This window comes from Eucyclogobius newberryi, unplaced genomic scaffold (genome assembly GCF_026437365.1).
Source record: "Eucyclogobius newberryi isolate DKJ021-1_F unplaced genomic scaffold, fEucNew1.0.hap1 SCAF_544, whole genome shotgun sequence".
NCBI classification, from domain to species: Eukaryota; Metazoa; Chordata; class Actinopteri; order Gobiiformes; family Gobiidae; genus Eucyclogobius; species Eucyclogobius newberryi.
In genome coordinates, this window is record NW_027316217.1 from 10,964 (window position 1) to 35,000 (window position 24,037).

The window sequence follows — 24,037 nt, forward strand, 5'->3', positions numbered from 1 at the left end:
CTACTGTACTACCGCACTACTGCAGTACTGTGGCACCTGGCATTCCAGCAGTATCCCATCCAAGTACTAACCAGGCCCATCCTTGCTTAGCTTCAGAGATTTGATGAGATCGTCTGATCATCGTCTAATCTTCTGTTCGATGTTTCTTTGAGTAGCAGGAACTATAATGTCTATGTCTATATATGTATGTAATGTCTATAATATTATGTCTAATATTGTGGGTGGTTTTGGTGGTTCCAAGTACAAAGTGAACAAAAGAGGAGACCAAGCACAACCCTGGCTCAGTCCTCTTTACAGAGTCAGTGCTTTGTAGTATTATTTTCCTCCTTAAGTCCTGTGAGGAAACGGCTGTTATCGTTTTGGACTGGTTTATACTGGTTTATTCTGGTTTATACTGGTTTATACTGGTTTGTATTGGTTTATACTGGTTTATACTGGTTTGTATTGGTTTGTATTGGTTTGTATTGGTTTATATTGGTTTATACTGGTTTATACTGGTTTATATTGGTTTATACTGGTTTATACTGGTTTATATTGGTTTATACTGGTTTGTATTGGTTTATACTGGTTTATACTGGTTTATACTGGTTTATATTGGTTTATACTGGTTTATACTGGTTTATATTGGTTTATACTGGTTTATACTGGTTTATACTGGTTTATATTGGTTTATATTGGTTTATACTGGTTTATACTGGTTTATATTGGTTTATACTGGTTTATACTGGTTTATACTGGTTTATATTGGTTTATACTGGTTTATACTGGTTTAAATTGGTTTATACTGGTTTATACTGGTTTATATTGGTTTATAATGGTTTATAATGGTTTGGAGGAGAACATACCATGTCATCATCACTTATTCAGTCGGGAAATGCAGAACAGAACAACAACAGTGTGTGCACATTTGTGTGTGTGTGTGCACGTGCATGTGCATGTATGTGTGCACGTGTGTGTGTGTGTGTGTGTACGTGTGTGTGTGTGCGCGTGCATGTGTGTGTGTGCACATGCATGTGTGTGTGCATGTGTGTGCACGTGCATGTGTGTGTGCAGGTGTGTGTGTGTGTTTAATACTCATTACAGTGTTATGTAAAGAGATGGGATTATGAAGCAGATTACACAGTGTCCAATGATGTTCAAGCACAAAGCTGCTTCCACTCACACACACACACTCACACACACACACACACACACACACACACACACACAACACTCACACACACACACACACACACACACACACACACACACACACACACACACACACACACACACAACACTCACACACACACACTCACACACACACTCACACACACACACACACACACACTCACACACACACACTCACACACACACTCACACACACACAAACACACACACACACACACACAAGGCAAGGCAAGGCAAGTTTATTTGTAGAGCACATTTCATACACAAGGCAATTCAAAGTGCTTCACAGCAGGAAAAATGCATTCAAATCACAAAGAAATTACAGAAACAGAAATACAATAAAATTAACTAAATTAAAAAATATCAATCCAACTGATTTTCTAAACTAATAAAATCACAAACAAAAGAGAAGAGTGCAAAGAAAAAATCCTTTCAGTCATATGCGCAGCTAAACAAAACTGTTTTTAGCTTAGATTTGAACATTGTCAGAGTAGAAGCCTGTCTCACATCTTCAGGAAGACTGTTCCAGATTTTAGCTGCATAAAACTGAAACGCAGATTCCCCATGTTTTGTCCTGACTCTGGGCACCAGCAAGAGGCCGGTCCCTGAGGTCTTCAGAGTCCGAGATGGTTCATATGGCACTAACATATCCAAGATGTACTTTGGTGCTAGGCCATGGAGAGACTTGTACACAAGCAGAGCTGCTTTAAAGTCTATTCTCTGAGCCACAGGGAGCCAGTGCAGATACCTGAGAACAGGACTAATGTGCTCATACTTCCTGGTTCTGGTCAGGACCCGAGCAGCAGCGTTCTGGATGTACTGCAGCTGTTTTACAGCTCGTTTGGAGAGGCCAGTGAGCAGGCCGTTACAGTAGTCTAATCTACTGGAGACAAACGCGTGGATAAGTCTCTCTAAATCTGGTTTTAACACTATATTTTTGATTTTGGCAATGTTTTTTAGATGGTAAAAAGCTGCTGATGTTATTGATTTGACGTGGCTATTAAAGTTCAAGTCTGAGTCCATTATTACCCCCAGATTTCTAATTTGGTTTGTAGGTTTTAGAGCGAGACTCTGGAGGTGACCGCTAACACTTTCTCTTTGTTTCTGTGGGCCAAAAACGATTATTTCAGTCTTGTCTGAGTTCAGCTGGAGAAAGTTGTTTTGCATCCACACACTGATCTGTTGGATGCAGTGACAGAGTGAATCTACTGGTCCATAGTCACCTGCCGATAGTGAAACATAGATCTGAGTGTCGTCTGCATAATTGTGATAGGACACATTTTCACTGCGTATCAACTGACCTAACGGCAGCATGTAGAGGTTGAACAGAAGGGAACCCAGGACTGACCCTTGGGGCACTCCACAGGTCAGGGTCATGTGGTCTGAGACACAGCTACCAATTTCAACAAAGTACTTCCTGTCTTCCAGATAGGACGTTAACCAGTTTAGGGCAGTGCCAGTGATGCCCACCCAGTCCTCTAGTCTCTGTAAGAGGATCCCATGATCGACAGTGTCAAAAGCAGCACTCAGATCTAACAGAATTAAGACTGAGGCTTTGCCCGTGTCAGTGTTCAGGCGGATGTCATTTGTCACCTTGACAAGAGCAGTCTCAGTGCTGTGATGAGGTCTAAAACCTGACTGAAAAACATCAAATGAGTTGTTTATTAAGAGGAAATCTGTGAGCTGTTGGTAAACAACCTTTTCAAGGACTTTGCCCAAAAATGGCAGATTAGAGATGGGCCGGTAATGACTCAGTACTGCGGCATCAAGACTGCTCTTCTTTAGGAGAGGCTTTATGACCGCAGTTTTCAAAGACATTGGGAATGTTCCAGATTGAAGCACAACACACACACACACACACACACAACACACACACACACACACACACACAAACAACACACACACACAACACACACACACACACAACACACACACACACATACACACACAACACACAGACACACACACAGACACACACACACACACACACACTCACACACAAACACACAGGAAGAGCACGACCACCTGACATTAGTTGTTAGATTTGAATCTTTATTTTTTGTCTCGACAGTTTGCTATCAACATATGAAAACCTGAAGCAATAAAACATCATCATTAATATTGAAAGAACAGAACATGGGACTGTAGAACATGGGACTGTAGAACATGGGACTGTAGAACATGGGAGAGTTTTTTTCTTTTTTTTTTACAAAATGAGAGAATACAAAGTAAAGAAGAAAACATTTGGACGGATTCTTTGTTTCCTCATGTACACAGAACGATCTAGAACATGATACAGTTGGAGATAGTGCAGAGAAGGTGGCAGTCCATGGTCCCGCAGTCCTACGGGGCTCACGCGGTGCCGCAGTCCTACGGGGCTCACAGGTCCCGCAGTCCTACGGGGCTCACATGGTCCCGCAGTCCTACGGGGCTCACATGGTCCCGCAGTCCTACGGGGCTCACAGGTCCCGCAGTCCTACGGGGCTCACAGGTCCCGCAGTCCTACGGGGCTCACGCGGTCCCGCAGTCCTACGGGGCTCACATGGTCCTGCAGACCTACTGGGCTCACGCGGTCCCGCAGTCCTACGGGGCTCACAGGTCCCGCAGTCCTACGGGGCTCACATGGTCCCGCAGTCCTACGGGGCTCACATGGTCCCGCAGTCCTACGGGGCTCACATGGTCCTGCAGTCCTACGGGGCTCACATGGGGAAGGAGGGGGCAGGGGTTCTACCAAACTAACAGTCTGCAGACGCAGAGCGCAGGCCACAACGAGGCTGCAGTCGTATTCTTTTTTTTCTATCTTCAAGACAATATAAAATGTCACAGAAAACAAAATGGTCTGTTACAAATAAGAAAGATCTAAATTATTGCTTTGTCAGAAATGATCATATATATTTTTTGTCTATGTTAATTGCATCTCACACTGTGACTGTTAACACGTGGTTATTGTGTGTGAATGGGACAGCATGAGTGTGGACGCTCAGTCAGAGCTCTGTGCAGGGGGACGGAGGCTCAGGGTGAGGATGGGCAGGGGGACGGAGGCTCAGGGTGAGGACGGGCAGGGGGACGGACGGTCAGGGTGAGGATGGGCAGGGGGACGGAGGCTCAGGGTGAGGACGGGCAGGGGGACGGACGCTCAGGGTGAGGATGGGCAGGGGGACGGAGGCTCAGGGTGAGGACGGGCAGGGGGACGGAGGCTCAGGGTGAGGACGGGCAGGGGGACGGAGGCTCGGAGGAGGAGGGGCAGGGGACGGAGGCTCGGGGGAGGAGGGGCAGGGGGACGGAGGCTCGGAGGAGGAGGGGCAGGGGGACGGAGGCTTGGGGGAGGAGGGGCAGGGGGACGGCAGAAAAGGATAAGGAGAGGGCAGGACGGGGGCTTCTGGGAGGTGCTCAGTGGATCCCAGGCTGTATTAATCCTCTTTGTGTTCCTCACACGTTTTCCGCCTTTTTGTCTGGTGAACGATATAACAGAAAATAAGGATTAAAAGAGGCAGAATGACATGAACATAACACAGAGAACAGGGTTTTCACATGTGGAGCTGGTGCTGCTGTCTCTGCCTCACTATGTCCTCCCCAAGAAACTCAATCCTGCAATCACTAAACATCTGAAATAATAAGAGTATTAAAGATGAGTTTAATGCAGCCTCATGGGTGCTATTAGTCTGCTTAGAAATGATTAGCAGAGCTTTATGAACCATCTGATCCATTGTGGCATCTGCTCAGTGTGTTCCATGTTCAGGCTTCGGTCACTTAGCAACTCGGCTAGAACTCCAGAGCCAGAAGCTTTTAACATTGGACTAAAGTTATTGTTGAGTGTGTGTGAATCTTTTGGTGTTTTGTTCAGGATGATAATAGTAAAACTAAAGGTGCATTCACAGTACACTTTTCATTTAAAACAGGATCCATTAGCCTGGATCGTCCAGTTTGTTTGGGTAATTGTAAATACACAATCAAACTCTGATCTGGGCCGAAGAAGACCAACTCTGGTCTGGATGGAAAAGTTGGTCGGTTCATTTGAATTGTGAACGCAAGAAAACCAGAGAGTGGAACAAAACCAGGAAATGAGCCTCGCTGCATGTGAGGCTCAGAATGAAACTCCTGTGTCGACAATAAGACAAATGACACAGAAATATGTGAAGTAACAGGAGCAGCTCAAGGTTTAATTATAATTACTGACGGTCGAGCAGAAATATATCACCGTTTCCAGTGATTATTTTCAAAAAAGTGTAATTTATTATGACACTTTAGACAAAAGAATAAGTGGGTGGGCCTCTGACCCAGACCTGGGCATTTGTGGCCCCAGGGGCAAAATATGGTCCTCAGGCATGTTTTAATCGGGCCCCAAGAAAGATTTTAGTTTCTTTTTTTTTAACTATATATATATATATATATATATATATATATATATATATATATACATACATACACAATCACACCTAACCACCATTTGCCGTCTCTGTAGTATCCATAACTTGTGAAAACCACTCTTAGTGTTGGACGTGTTATCAAAAGTGAGATCTGGTCCTTTAATGTTCCCTGTGTCATCGCTGAAGAATAAAGTCTGTAGAAGCGTAATAAAAGTGTTATAAAAGTGTTATAAAAGTGTTATAAAAGGCCACAGCACAAACCTGGAGAGCAATTCACTTCCAAGTCTCGACAGCCCTTTTTGAGTAAACGTCATCAGTGCACGTAGTTGACCACGACGTGTCGCTGTGTCACTAAACACACTGAACACTCAATGATTTAGTGACACATGGAAGTGAATTGCAGTTGGCGCTGGAACCTCTTAAAACAGCTTACGCACGTTTACAAACTTTAAACAATGTTGTGCTCGGGAACTTGTTAAAGGACGAGATCTCGCTTTGGATCGTGTGTCCGAGGTCAAGAGTGGTTTGCACAAGTTATTGGTCCAATAATGATGTGTTTGGATGTGACGGCAACACCAGGTCATTAAAGATGATGTGGCAGAGTGGTTAGATCGGTCTGAGAGTCCTTTTTTTACCTTTATGAAGTGGGTTCAAGTCCCACCCAATTATGTCTTTGATTAACAATGTGTAAAGTGTCATAGTAAACAACACATGTGGGGCAGGTTGTGCACATGTGGGGCAGGTTATGCACATGTGAGGCAGGTTGTGCACATGTGAGGCAGGTTATGCACATGTGGGACAGGTTGTGCACATGTGGGGCAGGTTATGCACATGTGGGGCAGATTATGCACATGTGAGGCAGGTTATGCACATGTGGGGCAGGTTGTGCACATGTGGGGCAGGTTATGCACGTGTGGGGCAGGTTATGCACATGTGGGGCAGGTTATGCACATGTGGGGCAGGTTATGCACATGTGGGGCAGGTTGTGCACATGTGGGGCAGGTTATGCACGTGTGTGGCAGGTTATGCACATGTGGGGGAGGTTGTGTACATGTGGTGCAGGTTATGCACGTGTGTGGCAGGTTATGCACATATGGGGCAGGTTGTGCACATGTGAGGCAGGTTGTGCACATGTGAGGCAGGTTATGCACATGTGGGGGAGGTTGTGTACATGTGGGGCAGGTTATGCACATGTGGGGGAGGTTGTGTACATGTGGTGCAGGTTGTGCACATGTGGGGCAGGTTATGCACATGTGGGGCAGGTTATGCACATGTGAGGCAGGTTATGCACATGTGGGGCAGGTTGTGCACATGTGGGGCAGGTTATGCACATGTGGGGAAGGTTGTGCACATGTGGGGCAGGTTATGCACATGTGAGGCAGGTTATGCACATGTGGGGCAGGTTATGCACATGTGAGGTAGGTTATGCACATGTGGGGCAGGTTGTGCACATGTGGGGCAGGTTATGCACGTGTGGGGCAGGTTATGCACATGTGGGGCAGGTTATGCACATGTGGGGCAGGTTATGCACATGTGAGGCAGGTTATGCACATGTGGGGCAGGTTATGCACATGTGGGGCAGGTTGTGCACATGTGGGGCAGGTTATGCACATGTGAGGCAGGTTATGCACATGTGGGGGATGTTGTGTACATGTGGGGCAGGTTATGCACATGTGGGGGAGGTTGTGTACATGTGGGGCAGGTTATGCACATGTGGGGCAGGTTGTGCACATGTGAGGCAGGTTATGCACATGTGGGGCAGGTTATGCACATGTGAGGAAGGTTATGCACATGCGGGGGAGGTTGTGAACATGTGGGGCAGGTTATGCACATGTGAAGCAGGTTATGCACATGTGGGGCAGGTTATGCACATGTGAGGCAGGTTATGCACATGTGGGGCAGGTTATGCATATGTGAGGCAGGTTATGCACATGTGAGGCAGGTTATGCACATGTGAGGCAGGTTATGCTTATGTGAGGCAGGTTATGCTTATGTGAGGCAGGTTATGCACATGTGGGGCAGGTTATGCACATGTGAGGCAGGTTATGCTTATGTGAGGCAGGTTATGCACATGTGAGGCAGGTTATGCTTATGTGAGGCAGGTTATGCTTATGTGAGGCAGGTTATGCACATGCGGGGCAGGTTATGCACATGTGAGGCAGGTTATGCACATGTGAGGCAGGTTATGCACATGTGAGGCAGGTTGGGGAAAAAAGTCAAAGAATGAAAAAGTCCCACTCCAAGTTTGTTTGTGTGATCAGATCCGCGATACATTCCTTCATTCCTTTGGCTGATTATGTATGCAGCAGCTCTACATGTGATGGGGAGTCTTTCTGGACATTTTATTCAATTGATAAAAGTATACTGTGAACGTGAACTGAACCAGCTCAGAGAAAGAGACAATTTTGCAACGTTGGTCTCCAATTGCATTGAGAGCACTCTAGTGACACTACCTCATAAATATAACATAAATATCATAAAATGTTATATACTACTGTATGTGGATTGGCTTCACCATTGGTATGTGATGGAACCTTTAATTTGACGTAACTCTGGTTAGCAAACCGGAGTTTTATGTCTATGAATGTCTACGCTACACCCAGTCTAGTGATGCCATGTAGATGCCATGGCTACAGTGTCTGTGCTCAATCACAGAACTCCTACATGGCTATCTATGTGGACCAAGGCGGCGGATAGACAGGTGCCGGTGTACTTTATTGTGCCCGTAGAGACATATCCTCCGCATTTGAGCCGCCTTTCAGTGAGGGCAAACTGTCAGGAGCAGTGGGCAGTGCCTCAGGACCCATCTTCACATTTTCTATTTCCAAAGATGGAGCCTATATTTCTTAAATGGTTAGAGTTTTTCAGTCTTTCAGTTTTGTGGTAGTAACCAAAAATCCACATCTTTGACTTAGAGTGACCCAAGTTACAAACCACAGCAGTAGGTTTGGAGGGCACGGTGCTGGTCTGAGGGAGCCACATTGTGACTCGCCCTCACCCCCCAGACCAGTTACTGAAAGGGTTCTGTTAATGGCGGAATACATTTCCATGCCAAAGTCCTGACTTGCAGGGGTCTGCTATGGGGGGAGCTGACGCCACCAAACATAACCAATTATTTCTTAGTAAATCAAATCTGAATCATACCTAAATTAAACTTTTTAATCATAGTGCCAATCCCAGCAATTCACAAAAAGACATAGCTTATAGTTCAAACAAGAAACAACTTTTGGTTTATCGTCAGTTTTTTCTGCATTTTGTTTTTGCACATCTCTGAGCCTCTACCTTGCTTTTTAACATATCTTTATTTAATGCATTTGGTTGGATAATATTATATGCATTATGCACTGAAAATATGATCTTTTGAGTGAGTGTTGTGCGTCGATAAACAGGAAACAGCTGATGCTAACATGCGCTAGCTTTGTTGTCATCACTGGAAACAGCAGTTCATCCCAAGATCAAGTCAGCGTTTGGTGCGAAATTATTATTTTCTGTATATATCTGCTTTTTGACATTTCATCTTTACACGAGGCTGTGTTCTCATCTCGCTCAAAAGAGTTCCAGGAGCCAAAAGCAAGCCCTACCGCTTTTGAAGCTAGACCTCTCATGGTCCACTGTAGATTGCTTAAATAGACCAGTACGGTTCACTTAAGACATTGGAGATATTTTTGGACGGTACCAATCTGCTACAAAGTGAAAATCTTTTTGTCTGTTAGGTGTTTGGGTTATTCTCTACAGCACCAGCTCTGCTCCTCCACAGTGCAGACCTGGTGCCACCCATAAACCCAGCCAAGTGTGCTGCTAATGGAGGGACTTACTTGTGACCGTTGGATGTGCACAGCTCTCTCTCTAACTGATCTGCAGCAGCTGACATCACATTCTGAACTATGGCTACAGCTGCTTCTTGTATCTCTCCCTTTCTATTTCCCATCTCCTCATCTGGGCTGTCTTGACCATTGTCTGACCCCCCCTGCCCCCTGTCACCTGCCACTTGGTGGAGGCTGTAAGTATGGTTACTGCTCTCCCTGCTGGTGTCCAGGTGGAGCGGCTTGGACTCACCACTGTTGGAGGACGCGGTGGTGTTTATAATCTTGGCGTTGTCTCCAGCCACCTTGCTCTTTTTGACGGGACTGGCAGTGGTGTCATCCTCGTGGTGATTGTGTGCGCTGTCGTCGGTGCCGTTGGAGCAGCCATTTTCACAGTTATTCACAGGGGTGTCTTCTGCTGCCTTCTCCTCTGACGAGGTCTTCGTCTCGTCTGCCGGGCTCTTGGCTGGCGCCTCGTTGTCAGTTGGCTGCGCATTGCTGCCCTCTGCTGTGGGGGCAGCCTCGCCATCTGCAGCAGGCTCGGCACTGGCCTCTGCCTCCTCTCCGTCGGGGGCACCCTCCTCCTCCTTAGCTCCTTCACTCATGTCCACACTGGTAGACTTGCCCTTTCGTAGGATGAAGTTTTTCAGCGACACTGCTCGGCCGAAATGGGAGCGTTTTGCCTTTGCTGATTTTCCATCTTTGCCCTCTTCTGAGCTGCCCTCCTCACCTACAGAACAGAAGAGACACACACACATAGGGTTGGCAGAGGAATTAAAAATTAGATACTAATCTATACAAAAGCTAGTTATAAAACCACTCTTTCAAGCAAGTATCAAAAATGAAATAAATCACATGACAATTTGACCTTTTCTGAATAGTTTCATAATAGTCTTGATCTTCATCAGAACAAGGACTACATGGAAATATTAATTAAATATAACTGTTATTTTTTGTCAAAAAATGCATTCCATTGTCAATATAGACAAGATGGCGCATGTTGTGCTGCGACAGCACGACCTGAGCGTTTGGACTCTTCTCTTCTCCTACTGTATCAATCCATTGTCCAGGCCATTGTCCAACCATTTTATCAATATGCTCAGCGTTAACAATCGCACCAAACTCACAAATTTAACAAACACAGCTGCAAAAATCATTGGACACTCCACACTTCACCGCGCAGACATTAACAACCGGGCCATTGGACGCATTGCACTGTCCATGGAACAGGACTCCACTCACTCACTACTTCAAAACCTCACCCCTCTGCCCTCAGGACGGCTGTACACCTCACCCCTCTGCCCTCAGGACGGAGGTACACCTCACCCTCTGCCCTCAGGACGGCTGTACACCTCACCCTCTGCCCTCAGGACGGAGGTACACCTCACCCTCTGCCCTCAGGACGGCTGTACACCTCACCCTCTGCCCTCAGGACGGAGGTACACCTCACCCGCTGCCCTCAGGACGGCGGTACACCTCACCCTCTGCCCTCAGGACGGCGGTACACCTCACCCCTCTGCCCTCAGGACGTCTGTACACCTCACCCTCTGCCCTCAGGACGGAGGTACACCTCACCCTCTGCCCTCAGGACAGCGGTACACCTCACCCTCTGCCCTCAGGACGGCGGTACACCTCACCCCTCTGCCCTCAGTACGGCTGTACACCTCACCCTCTGCCCTCAGGACGGAGGTACACCTCACCCTCTGCCCTCAGGACGGCGGTACACCTCACCCCTCTGCCCTCAGGACGGCGGTACACTTCACCCCTCTGCCCTCAGGACGGCGGTACACCTCACCCCTCTGCCCTCAGGACGGCTGTACACCTCACCCTCTGCCTTCAGGACGGCTGTACACCTCACCCTCTGCCCTCAGGACGGCTGTACACCTCACCCTCTGCCCTCAGGACGGCAGTACACTTCACCCCTCTGCCCTCAGGACGGAGGTACACCTCACCCCTCTGCTCTCAGGACGGCGGTACACCTCACCCCTCTGCCCTCAGGACGGCGGTACACCTCACCCCTCTGCCCTCAGGACGGCTGTACACCTCACCCCTCTGCCCTCAGGACGGCTGTACACCTCACCCCTCTGCCCTCGGGACGGCTGTACACCTCACCCTCTGCCCTCAGGACGGCTGTACACCTCACCCCTCTGCCCTCAGGACGGCGGTACACCTCACCCCTCTGCCCTCAGGACGGCTGTACACCTCACCCTTTGCCCTCAGGACGGCTGTACACCTCACCCCTCTGCCCTCAGGATGGCTGTACACCTCACCCTCTGCCCTCAGGACGGCTGTACACCTCACCCTCTGCCCTCAGGACGGCGGTGCAGCAGGAGGGCCCGATCTGGAAGAAGCCTGATTCCCTCGACCATCACACTACTCAAGCCCTGTTTAGTGCACTTCATTGTAAACCTTTATTGTTGTTTTTGTCTGCATCTGTCAAACGAGTTCTCTATTTGTGAAAAAAAATCCCCTCAAGGACAAGAAAAAGTCTAAACCGAAGAGGTTTTACTATCATTCATTCATTTTTCACCACTTTTCCCACCTTTGCGGGTAGCAGGTGATTGGAGACTATCCCAGCCTATCCTTAGGCAGGGTACACCCTGGACGGGCCAGTCGAAGGGTTAAGAGACAGAGACAACAGACAACCATTCACTCTCACATTCCTTCCCAAGGGGAAATTTAGAGTTGCCAATTTGACCTAACACGTTTATGTCAAGAAGGACATGTAGACTCCACCCAGAGAGGTCACGTGATGTTGGTCTGGCCCGGGAATCAAACCCACCACCACACACATCTTATTCATGGTATCATTTTGGTATCAGAATTGGTATAAAGAATTGAACCTATTCCTTAGTGTTAAATAGAGTTTGAAATGTCAGTGTCATGACAACACTAGTCAGACAATTATGCAACAACACAAGAGCTCAAATACATTTTGAAACCATCACATGGTCATGAGATTCCTAATGCAAACAGGAGTGTGTTATTTCTGAATATGCATCAGTCAAATCAGTCAAACCCTTATCGTTCTGGCCTATTTCACTAAAAGACCTGACTACAATGACGCTGGTTCTGAACCATTTGTAGATCAAACAATTGGCTGGACTTTTTGTGACGCTAAGACAAAGTTATCAAGCTGACGGATTGTTCCCAGAATGTTTGACATTGACTGGAAATATACATTCCCAAGAACTGGATTGTAATTATTATTTTTTATCGAGATGATGGACAAAATTAAAAACATTTGGAAAACATCGAGTAATTATAAAAAACACTGAACGGTTTGCCAGAATCATAACTGTTTTCAGTTTGTGAGACCATGGTACAAGTGCAGACCGCCCAAGTAAAATAAGCAATAGAGAGCAGTATGTTATACCGTGTAAGGGGCAGTGTTTTAACGTACTGCTCATCGTTGTTTGACCTTACTTAAATTTTTTTCCATTATCTTTTTTTATCGATCTTAAACTTCAGCTCAGCTGTGCTAAGAGAAGAAAGATGGAATGATTCCAGCTATAGACATAACAATAACACTAATTATTCATGGGTTTCAGACAAGCCCAGGGTCTGTAAAAGTCAATAGGACATGTCAGCAGTTTAGCCTTAAGTGACTAGGTCCATCCAGTGGTGGTGCACGTGACCGCTCTGAACTCTGACCTCTGAGCCAGAGTTACTAGAGCGGGGCAGCGAAAAACAGATCCGGCCGAGGGGAAAGGTATAAGATAAGATAAGTTCACTAGCAAGGACCACGACCCCAGATACGATGCAAGGTGTTTATTGGCAGGGGAGAAACATGAACAACACGAATGTACGAAGTTAATGCCGTTTTGGGTCTTCTTGCGATGAGGGCTGAAGGCTCCCGGGCCTTGATACCCCCAAAAGAAGCTTAACGAGGCAGTGCGGATTGGCAGAATGGAGGACGAGGAGGTAATGGTGTGTGTAGACCTGAAAAGTCATGGAGAACCAGTGCTCCACGATATAATGAGGCGGTCAGCGACGCCTTAACTGGAGGCAGATGTGGCAGCGCCAATGTGGGAAAAGTTTGGTAGGAAATGTGGGGACCAGGCGTGAAACGACTTTAAGTAAAGGATGAACCAGATCCTGAGTCCTGCTGGGAAGTGCCACTTGACGACCAGTGCACAAGGTCTGGACGGATTGCAAAGGGGCTCGGAATAGATCGTGTTACCACAGTAATCCTGCTGTTTTAGGGGAAGACTTAAGCGTTGGTTGGAGGTCCTTGATGCCGGGGTGAGGAGAACTATTGTGGACAAGACGGCCTCTGAGCAGGGGAACGCGCCTGAAGAGACGTCGATGCCACTCGGGTAGGCTTGAGTACTTGCAATGTGACTGGTAGTCGAAGGTGAATGGGAAGTAATTAGTTAAGGTTAAACGTGGTGAGGGTAGAACGAAGCCATGATGGAAGGAACGTTAACGGAGCTGGATGGTCTAGGAGGACTGAAGCACCTGAAGCGGAGCTTATGTGTGAAACGTGGTAGCTGAGGTTGGAGGAACTGGGGTCGATGATGTTCCACCTCGGTGGTAAATGTTCTGAATGTATTTGTTGATGATACAGGGTCATCGGACTGGACGGCCATGAACATGAATGGCCCGACAGGAAGACAGCAATCCTTATAGCGTTGGTCTTAAAGAACCCCCAAACCGGCTGATAGAACGGTGTATCAAAGTGCAGCAGGAACTTGATGGACTGGATGAGAATGACGACACTTTGGAGTGATGAACCGAAGACGTTAGGGTCGGGAGGTGGGAGATGCAGGGCTTGTCCCAAGGGAATGATCGGCATGGTAAAGTTGATATAACCAGCTGCTGTTTGGAGGACTCCAAAAGATGGCGGACCGGCCTCCCGGTGCCCGAAGGGGGATGAGGCGGCCTCCCGGTGCCCGAAGGGGGGAGAGGCGGCATACCGGCGCCCGAAGGGGGAAGAGGCGGCATCCCGGCGCCCGAAGGGGGAAGAGGCGGCATCCCGGCGCCCGAAGGGGGAAGCGGCATGAGGGAAGAGGCAGCATGAGGGAAGAGGCGGCATGAGGGAAGAGACGGGAAGAGGCTGCATGAGAGGCGGGAAGAGGCTGCGTGAGGGAAGAGGCTGCAGGAGGGAAGAGGCTGCATGAGGGAAGAGGCTGCATGAGGGAAGAGGCTGCATGAGGGAAGAGGCTGCATGAGGGAAGAGGCTGCATGAGGGAAGAGGCTGCATGAGGGAAGAGGCTGCATGAGGGAAGAGGCTGCATGAGGGAAGAGACAGGAAGAGGCTGCATGAGGGAAGAGGCTGCATGAGGGAAGAGGCTGCATGAGGGAAGAGGCTGCATGAGGGAAGAGACAGGAAGAGGCTGCAGGAGGGAAGAGGCTGCATGAGGGAAGAGGCTGCATGAGGGAAGAGGCTGCATGAGAGAAGAGGCTGCATGAGGGAAGAGGCTGCATGAGGGAAGAGGCTGCATGAGGGAAGAGGCTGCATGAGGGAAGAGGCTGCATGAGGGAAGAGGCTGCATGAGGGAAGAGGCTGCATGAGGGAAGAGGCTGCATGAGGGAAGAGGCTGCATGAGGGAAGAGGCTGCATGAGGGAAGAGGCGGGAAGAGGCTGCATGAGAGGCGGGAAGAGGCTGCGTGAGGGAAGAGGCTGCAGGAGGGAAGAGCGAAGAGGCTGCATGAGGGAAGAGCGAAGAGGCTGCATGAGGGAAGAGCGAAGAGGCTGCATGAGGGAAGAGCGAAGAGGCTGCATGAGGGAAGAGCGAAGAGGCTGCATGAGGGAAGAGCGAAGAGGCTGCATGAGGGAAGAGCGAAGAGGCTGCATGAACCTCACGGAAGGAGGAGACATGGCATCCCGGTGCCGGGGGGGAAAGGGGGGGGGGGTTGACCAGAAAGTTGACCTGGCATCCCGGTGCCGAGGGGGGAAATAGAGTAGACCTGGCATCCCGGTGCCGAGGGGGGAAATAAAGTAGACCTGGCATCCCGGTGCTGAGGGGGGAAATAAAGTAGACCTGGCATCCCGGTGCCGAGGGGAGAAAGACAGTCGACCTGGCATCCCGGTGCCGAGGGGAGAAAGACAGTCGACCTGGCATCCCGGTGCCGAGGGGAGAAAGACAGTCGACCTGGCATCCCGGTGCCGAGGGGGGAAAGAAAGTAGACCTGGCATCCCGGTGCCGAGGGGGGAAATAAAGTAGACCTGGCATCCCGGTGCCGAGGGGAGAAAGACAGTCGACCTGGCATCCCGGTGCCGAGGGGGGAAAGAAAGTAGACCTGGCATCCCGGTGCCGAGGAGAGAAGGGGGAAAAGAAAGTAGACCTGGCATCCCGGTGCCGAAGGGGGAAAGAATGTAGACCTGGCATCCCGGTGCCGAGGGGAGAAGGGGGGAAAGAAAGTCGACCTGGCATCCCGGTGCCGAGGGGGGGTTAGAAAAGGGGGAGCATGAAAGAGGGGGCTCTTTCATGCTCCTCATGGTTAGGGGGAGGACGAGGAGGAGATCTGGCATCCCGGTGCCTGGGGGAGAGAGCATGAGGGGGTAGAGAGCGAGCATGAAAGAGGGGGCATGAAGAAGAGACATACTTGTTCGGATTTGGTTTAATTTAGAAATAAATGAGAAAAAGTGAGGCCTAGTGATCCAGGAAGAGAAAAGTGCAACCTTTCGCTGGATAAGAGCGGGGCCTGGCATGAACCCGGCGAGAGGGAGGGAGGAGGAAGGGGGAGAAAGAGAGCGCGGGTGAGCGAGAGCGAGGGTAAAGGACGGGAGGAAAAGGAATGTTGTTGTTGTTGTTGTTTTATGGCGGTTGACATCCGAGTGTTGCATTACCGCCAGACTTTATTCCTTAGACTGTGTTGTTGTTGTTGTTGTTGTTTTATGGCGGTTGGCATCTGAGTGTTGCATTACCGCCGGAAAAGGAATGGAAGGAATGAGGCTGGAACCTGGCGACGTAAAGCGAGAGGATAAAGCGCTAGAACCTGGCGACGTAAAGCCAGAGATGAAACGCTAGAACCTGGCGACGTGAACCCAGAGATGAAACGCTAGAACCTGGCGACGTAAAGCCAGAGATGAAACGCTGGAACCTGGCGACGTAAAACCAGAGATGAAACGCTGGAACCTGGCGACGTAAAACCAGAGATGAAACGCTGGAACCTGGCGACGTAAAGCCAGAGGATAAAACGCCGGAACCTGGCGACGCGGTGCCCGAGGATGAAATGCCGGAACATGGCAACGCGGTGCCAGAGGATGAAATGCCGGAACGCCCGAGGATAAAATGCCGGAACGTGGCAACGCGGTGCCCGAGGATAAAATGCCGGAACGTGACAACGCGGTGCCAGAGGATAAAATGCCGGAACGTGGCAACGCGGTGCCCGAGGATAAAATGCCGGAACGTGACAACGCGGTGCCAGAGGATAAAATGCCGGAACGTGGCAACGCAGTGCCCGAGGATAAGATGCCAGAACGCCCGAGGATAAAATGACGGAACGCCCGAGGATAAAATGCGGGAACGTGGCAACGCGGTGCCCGAGGATAAAATGCGGGAACGTGGCAACGCGGTGCCCAAGGATGGAAACGTTAGAACCTGGTAAAGACTGTAACCGAAGCTATAAGCTGGCAACTTTGAGTCAGGCCGAAACGCGGTAACGGGATGAAATGCTGGAACCTGGCAACGCAGAGCTTGAGGATAAAACACTAGAACTTGGCAACGCAGTGCTCGAGGATAAAATGCTGGAACCTGGCACGCCAAGCCAGAGGATAAACCGCAGGAAACTGGCGACGTAGCCAGAGGATAAAACGCAGGAACCTGGCGACGCAGTGCCAGAGGATAAAACGCAGGAACCTGGCGACGCAGTGCCAGAGGATAAAACGCAGGAACCTGGCGACGTAGTGCCAGAGGATAAACCGCTAGAACCTGGCATCGCAGAGCCAGAGGATAAAACGCAGGAACCTGGCGACGTAGCCAGAGGATAAAACGCAGGAACCTGGCGACGCAGTGCCAGAGGATAAAAACGCAGAACCTGGCAACGCAGTGCCAGAGGATAAACCGCAGGAACCTGGCAACGCAGTGCTAGAGGATAAAACGCAGAACCTGGCAACGCAGTGTCGGAGGATAAAACGCAGAACCTGCCGGAACGTGGCAACGCGATAAAACTATGTAACTTGGCGACACGGTGCCAGAAGATTAACGATGGGGAAGGAGCGGAGGGGGGAGAGATGATAGGGTAAGTTTTTTTTTTTTTTTTTTTTTTTAAATATACGTTTTCATTATTATTTTATAATAAACATACGTACGTTGTATGTATTTATTTATTGTTATTTTGAGCGATGTGGGAGGGGTGAGCGAGTAAGGTGTATTAATTACTTGAAAGAGGTGAGAGAGTCTGGCTCCAAGGCTTGGGTGATGGGCAGCTCGGTGCGGGAGGAAGGAGACAACGGAGGAGGAAGGAAACGACGGAGGAGAAAGGAGACGAGGGTGAGGAATACTTTACCTGGAGGAGCCGCTCCTGCCCGCGAAAGTGGGCGGGGCAAAGCGCGCTCCGCAGTGGAACGAGAGTTAACGGGAATTGTGAGCGCAAAAGAGAAGTTTAAAACATCATGATTTGATGACGGTGCCGTGGTCTGGAGACCTGCCGCCGTCCACGCGGACGGTCAATGTAGAGAGAAATGACGAGCGCATGCGGTGGGCGCTTAACGAGCGAGGCCGCGGGATGAGCGCTGGGATGACCCGGGCGCTGGAAAGACCGGAGCGCTGGGAGGAGGGCACAGGACGCACGGTGATCTCAATACCGGACTAGCAGAAGTGATGCGAGGTGGGACGCCGGAGCCTGGCCGTGAGCGAGAGCTGAGCCTGTGAGAACGGCTGATGGGACCGGACCGGTCCTAGTGGGACACCAGTGGAGGATGGCCCGGTGTGGCTCGCCTGTGCTGGGCCGATGCATCGAAAGGAACGAGGTCGAGTTGATCCATAGAAAGGTCGGGAACGAGTGTGTTTTCGAGCGAGGCTCCCGCCGCCGTGGAGCGTGTGCACGAAAATCACGAACACAGGTGTGTGTGATCTGGATGATTAAGTAGTGTAGCCGCAGGAAGGGGCGTAGGAAGGGGCGTGGTCCTGCTCCCGAACTTAAGATAACAAACTTATCTCCATATAAGATATTCCTTTATTGTCCCACATGGGGAAATTTCATTGGTGCAACGCAGGTAGATCCAGAGGTAGATACAGAAGAACAGATCACTTATAAGAAGTCTGAAAAACACTTTCAGTAGAAGATCTCCTATAAATAAATAAAAACTCCCATAGACAAATAAATAAATAAATACCATTGCATGTGATCCCGACAGTAATTGCACATGAATATGTGTCACGACAGCACATAGATTGCACATGAATTTCACAGTAATTGCACATATGACAAAATTTCACATCAGTATTAGGTTAGGTCAGTATTGCGAGTGTTCAGTACTAACAGTTTTTGTTATAAAGTCTGACAGCAGCAGGAAGGAAAGACCTACGGAACCTTTCCTTCACACATCGAGGGTGGATCAGTCTCTCACTGAAGCTGCTCTCCAGAGCGGAGAGAGTGTCCTGCAGGGGGTGACACTCATGGTCCAGCATAGATGTGAATCTAGCCAGGACCCTCCTGTCCCCCACCTCCTGAGTCCAGAGGACAGCCCAGGACGGAGATTTGTCCAGCTTCTTCCTCTCCCTCTGTGATGACCACACCTACAGGAGCTGATGCACCACAGAGTCAGAGAAGGTCTTCAGGAGTGGCCCTGTCACTCCAAAAGACCTGAGTCTCCTCAGGAGGTAGAGCCGACTCTGGCTCTTCCTGTACAGTGCGTCTGTGTTATGAGTCCAGTCCAGTTTGTGGTTCAGATGAACACCCAGGTACTTGTATGAGTCCACTCTCTCAATGTCCCGTCCCTGGATGTTCACTGGTGAGGGGGCAGTGGGGTGGCGTCTGCGGAAATCCACCACCATCTCCTTGGTCTTCCCCGCGTTGATGAGGAGGTGGTTCCACAAAGTCCTGCTCCAGTCCTCTGTACTCCACATCATCGTCTGTGATGAGTCCGATGATGGCAGAGTCGTCAGAGAACTTCTGCAGGACACAGCTGTCCGTGTCATGTCTGAAGTCTGCAGTGTAAAGGGTGAAGAGAAAGGGCGCGAGGACAGTGCCCTGGGGCGCCCCCACACTGCAGGTCCGAGTGTCAGACACACAGTTCCGGGCTCTCACAAACTGGGGTCGGTCTGTGAGGTAGTCCAGGATCCACTCTGCCAGGTCATACTCCACACCAGCCGTCTCCAGCTTGTCCCTCAGGAGCAGCGGCTGGATGGTGTTGAAGGCGCTGGAAAGATCGAAGAACAGCATCCTCACAGAGCTGCCAGGCTTTTCCAGGTGAGAGAGAGAGCGGTGCAGCAGGGAGATGACGGCGTCCTCCACTCCGATGCCAGGCCGATATGCAAACTGCAGCGGGTCCATGGCTGAGCTCATGGTGGAGCAGAGGTGGTCCAGGACTAGCCGCTCCAGTGTCTTCATCAGGTGGGACGTGAGAGCCACCGGCCTGAAGCTGTTGAGGTCTTTGGGGCGCGGTGTCTTAGGCACAGGTACCAGACAGGAGGTCTTCCAGACCTGTGATACCACCCTCAGCTTCAGGCTCATGTTGAAGACATGCTCCATAACTCCACACAGTTCATCTGCGCAGGACTTAAGGAGCCTGGGGCTGATGCCATCAGGTCCTGCTGCCTTCCTCACTTTAATCCTCTTCAGCTCACTCCTCACCTGTGCTGCTGTGACAGTCAGTGGTTGGCAGGGGGACCGTGTGCTGGGGGGATGGGTGAGTCCAGGCGAAGTGGGGAGCTGATGGTCCGGGGCAGATAAGCGAAGAGTAACAGATGCAGGGCATTGTCCAGCTGTGGAAGAGGGAGCATGCAGCTGTGCAGGGGGAGGGGCGGGTGACCGATCAAACCTCAAGAAGTGAGCATTTAAATCATTCACCCACTCTAGATCCCCCTCTGTCTGGGCAGGGGAGATTTTGAAGCCCGAGATGGTTTTCAGGCTCCTCCACACTCCCTGAATGTTCTTCTGCTGCAGCTGCTCCTCCATCCTCCTCCTGTAGCCGGCCTCAGCCTGCCTGATCTTCCTCCTCAGCTCCTTCTGCACAGTCCTCAGCTCCTCCTTGTTCCCTGACCTGAAGGCTCTCTTCTTCTCCTTCAGCAGAGCCTTCAGTTCACGGTTAATCCATGGCTTGTTGTTTGGAAAACACCGCACCGTCCGGGAGGGAACAATGTTCTCAAAACAGAAGTTGATGTAGTCCGTGATGCACTCTGTGATGGTGTTGATGTCCTCCCCATGTGGGTCATAAAGCTCAGTCCAGACAGTGGTGCTGAAGCAGTCCCTCAGAGCCTCCTCGCTCTCAGCAGACCACATCCTCACCTCACGGGACACCACAGGCTGCCTGCGCACGATGGGTTCATACACAGGCCTCAGATGTACATGGTTGTGGTCCGAGCTGCCCAGGGGAGGGAGGGGGGAAGAAGAATAAGCCTCCTTGGTGTTGGCAAAAAACAAGTCCAATGTTCTATTCTCTCTGGTGGGGCAGGTAACATACTGGGTGTATGTTGGTAGAACAGAAGAGGGAGAAGCGTGGTTAAAGTCACCAGAGATGAGGAAGAGAGCCTGTGGATGCTGTGTTTGCAGCCTACAAGTGCAGGAGAGCAGTGCTTCACAAGCATCTTCAGCATTGGCAGACGGGGCCACATAGACTGCGATCAAAATCACATGTGAGAACTCCCTGGGCAGATAATATGGCCTCATGCCAATAGCCAATAGTTCAATATCCCTGTTACATAGCTGCTCCTTCACTGTGCAGTGTTCGGGTTTGGACCAGCTCGTGTTCACATACACCGCCAGACCTCCACCTCTTTTCTTCCCGGATTCTCTCGTTCTGTCCGCCCGCAGCAGATGAAAATTGTCCAAACCTACAATAGAGTCTGGCATTTCTGCGGTTAACCAGGTCTCTGTGAAAATCAAGACGCTGCTGTCCCTATAAATCCTCTGGGACCGCATGAGGCTCGCTATTTCCGTCATTTTATTTTGAAGGGACCTCACGTTACCCATGACTACGGCGGGAACCGACTTCCTGTTTGTCCCTCTCTTCTCTCGGAGTTTACGTCCAGCCCGTCTGCTTCGTTGCGTTTTCCTTAGGATGTCCGCCGGGATAACGTGACGATCTCCGGGTAAGACGACTGTTCTCCGCAGTTTCATTAGTTCCTCCTTTGTGTAAACGCGGTACGGCGCCGGCCGGGGGGCGGGGCCGGAGCCAAGACACATCGCAACGACACAACGAAAACACTCAATCCAGCCGAATAAAGTCAAAACAAGTTAATTTAAAGCGATTCCAGTGCGTGTCCCGATCGTTCGTGAAGTTCCTCTTTCATATAAACGTGTATATAAACGTGTACCGACAACACGCCGTACTTTAGCGGGGCCGGAGGGCGCGGGGGGGGGCTGGTGGGCTCGCTCGGAGCTAGCTCACGTCACAACAACACAACGAACGCAACGAAAAACGCTCAAATCCAGCCGAAAAAAGTCAAAAACAGTTGAATTAAAAAAAACTATTCCAGCGTTTGTCCCTATCGTACAGTAAAATAGAAAAAATATACTAACTATATTTACAAAATATAGGAGATAAAGCACAATAAGTGTGAGAAAGAAGAGAGAGCGTTTACACCGGGCTGCCAGCTGTACCAGCGCCTTATGACGTAAGGCGCTGGTACAGCAAACGTCAAATCAAAAGCGTTTGATTTGATATATTTTGAATATAGCAAAAATTGCCACAAAATCCGACTTTTGTGAGCGCTGTAGTATCAGTTAAACTTAGTTTTTACGTTGCTCTGTAGAAAATATGCTTTCTGGGCTGCAGAGAATGTTTGCACCACAGTAACAATGGACTGGCCACTAACCTATCCAGTTATTTTAATACATCCATGGTTTCAGAATGATGAACAATTTGCATTGCTGCCAATATAAAACAAAATATTAAAACATATAAATATATATATATATATATATATATATATATATATATATATATATTGAATTTAGAAAAGATGATGCTTTTCATCTATCTGAGCCGTGAGGGACAGTTACCTGCAGCAGCGTCCTCCTCAGGGGGACATTCTGTGTTTGTGCGCTTGGACTTGGGGGTGACTCGTTTCTTGAAGGAGGTCCAGATTTCATTGGCATGTTGTGTGACAGCTCCTACCCCTGCTGTGGCGCTCTTCTCCTCCCCTCCCTCTGCACAGGGCCCCTCAGCTCCCTCGGCCTGGGCCCCTTCTCCTCCTGCCTCCTGTGCTTCCTCCTCCCCTTTGGTACCCTCAGTCCCCTCTTTGTCTGAACCTTTGGCCTTGCTGCTGATGCCAACAATGGATGGGTCTCTTTTGAGGCCTTGAAAGGTCCAGGAGCGCTTCAGCTTCCAGGTCTTCTGCCCGGACTCTTTGGAGTCCAGCGTGGATGAGTCGCCACCACCCTCTCCCTCTGTGCCCTCCTCTCTCCCTTCCTCCCCTCCCCCGCTGCTCTTCTTGTGTGTCTTCTGAGCCATCATCTTCTTAAAAGAATGCCAGCGCTTCATATGCTTAGCCTGAGCTGAGGTGGCTTTGAGCTCTCCTTCGTCCTCGGCTTCCCCAGCGGCTGCTCCCTCCTCTGTGCTGAGATCTGTGGTGTTCAGGCCCTCTGCATCTTCAATTCGATCCAGGGATTTGGACCGGACCTTCACATGTTTCTGGGGCTCTGAAATGTCTTTCTTGTCAGTGCTACGGTGGGAGAACATGCGGGCAACAGGTTTTCTGATGAAGTCTCTGACTGTAGACTTGGCGTCTGTGGTTTTACTCTTGTCTTTTTTGTCCTCATCCTTTTCTGTGCTCTCTGCCTCCTTCTCTGCAGCTCCCTCACCCTCACCAGCTGCCTCTGCCTCCTCTCCACTCTTCTCTTCACTCTTCTCCCCTGTCTCTCCCTCCTTGTCACCTCCCTCTGCGGTGCTCTCCTCTGCTCCTGCTGCCGTACTCTGCTCTTTCTTCTTTCTTCCTCCCATGACTTTTCCCAGACCACTCTTGTGAAGGAAAGAGTCCAGTAGTGAGGTTTTGTGTTCTGCAGTAGAGGTTTCTTCGGTGGTGTCAGCTTTCTCGCCCTCCTCTGCTGCTGTGGCCTCAGCTGCCTTGGCTGAAGCTCCAGCCTCTTCTCCATCAACCACCACTTCCTCCTTGTTCACAGTGTCTTTGCTGTTGACCACGTCGTTGACCTCTGGCTGCTCTGCCGTCTTGTCAATGGTCTGCTCTGGTTCTGCCGGTTTACTATCTGTGGATTTACCATCCTCATCCACCGGATGTGCCGCGCTTGTCTCTGTCTCTGCCATTGTAGCAAATCAAAAGCGAACTTTGAAAAAGGTGCAGGATGGGTTCCTGGCCTCCTAAGCTTCAGCCTGTTTGTCTCTCTTGTGGTTCGCGTTGGCACTAACAGGTCATGGAGAACAACGTGAAGACAAGAAACAGGGAGGAGAGGTTCTCAGCATTGTACTCCTCCACCGCGGAGCTCCTGCACAGAGAAAACATGATCATCTCAGAGCTCCTGCACAGAGAAAACATGATCATCTCAGAGCTCCTGCACAGAGAAAACATGATCATCTCAGAGCTCCTGCACAGAGAAAACATGATCATCTCAGAGCTCCTGCACAGA

The 24,037-nt window shown here is 49.9% G+C and overlaps 1 protein-coding gene across 1 annotated transcript; it reads right to left on the reverse strand.

Moving 5' to 3' along the window:
• Positions 1-4,424: 4,424 nt before the first annotated feature.
• LOC140383572 (uncharacterized) lies at positions 4,425-23,916 on the reverse strand. Its single transcript, XM_072466006.1, has 3 exons — positions 22,457-23,916; positions 9,594-10,070; positions 4,425-4,622 (listed from the first exon to the last, which is right to left on the reverse strand). The coding sequence occupies exons 1-3, from the start codon at positions 23,715-23,717 to the stop codon at positions 4,600-4,602; spliced, it is 1,761 nt and encodes a 586-aa protein (XP_072322107.1). The 5' UTR covers positions 23,718-23,916; the 3' UTR covers positions 4,425-4,599.
• Between the last annotated feature and the right edge of the window lie 121 nt (positions 23,917-24,037).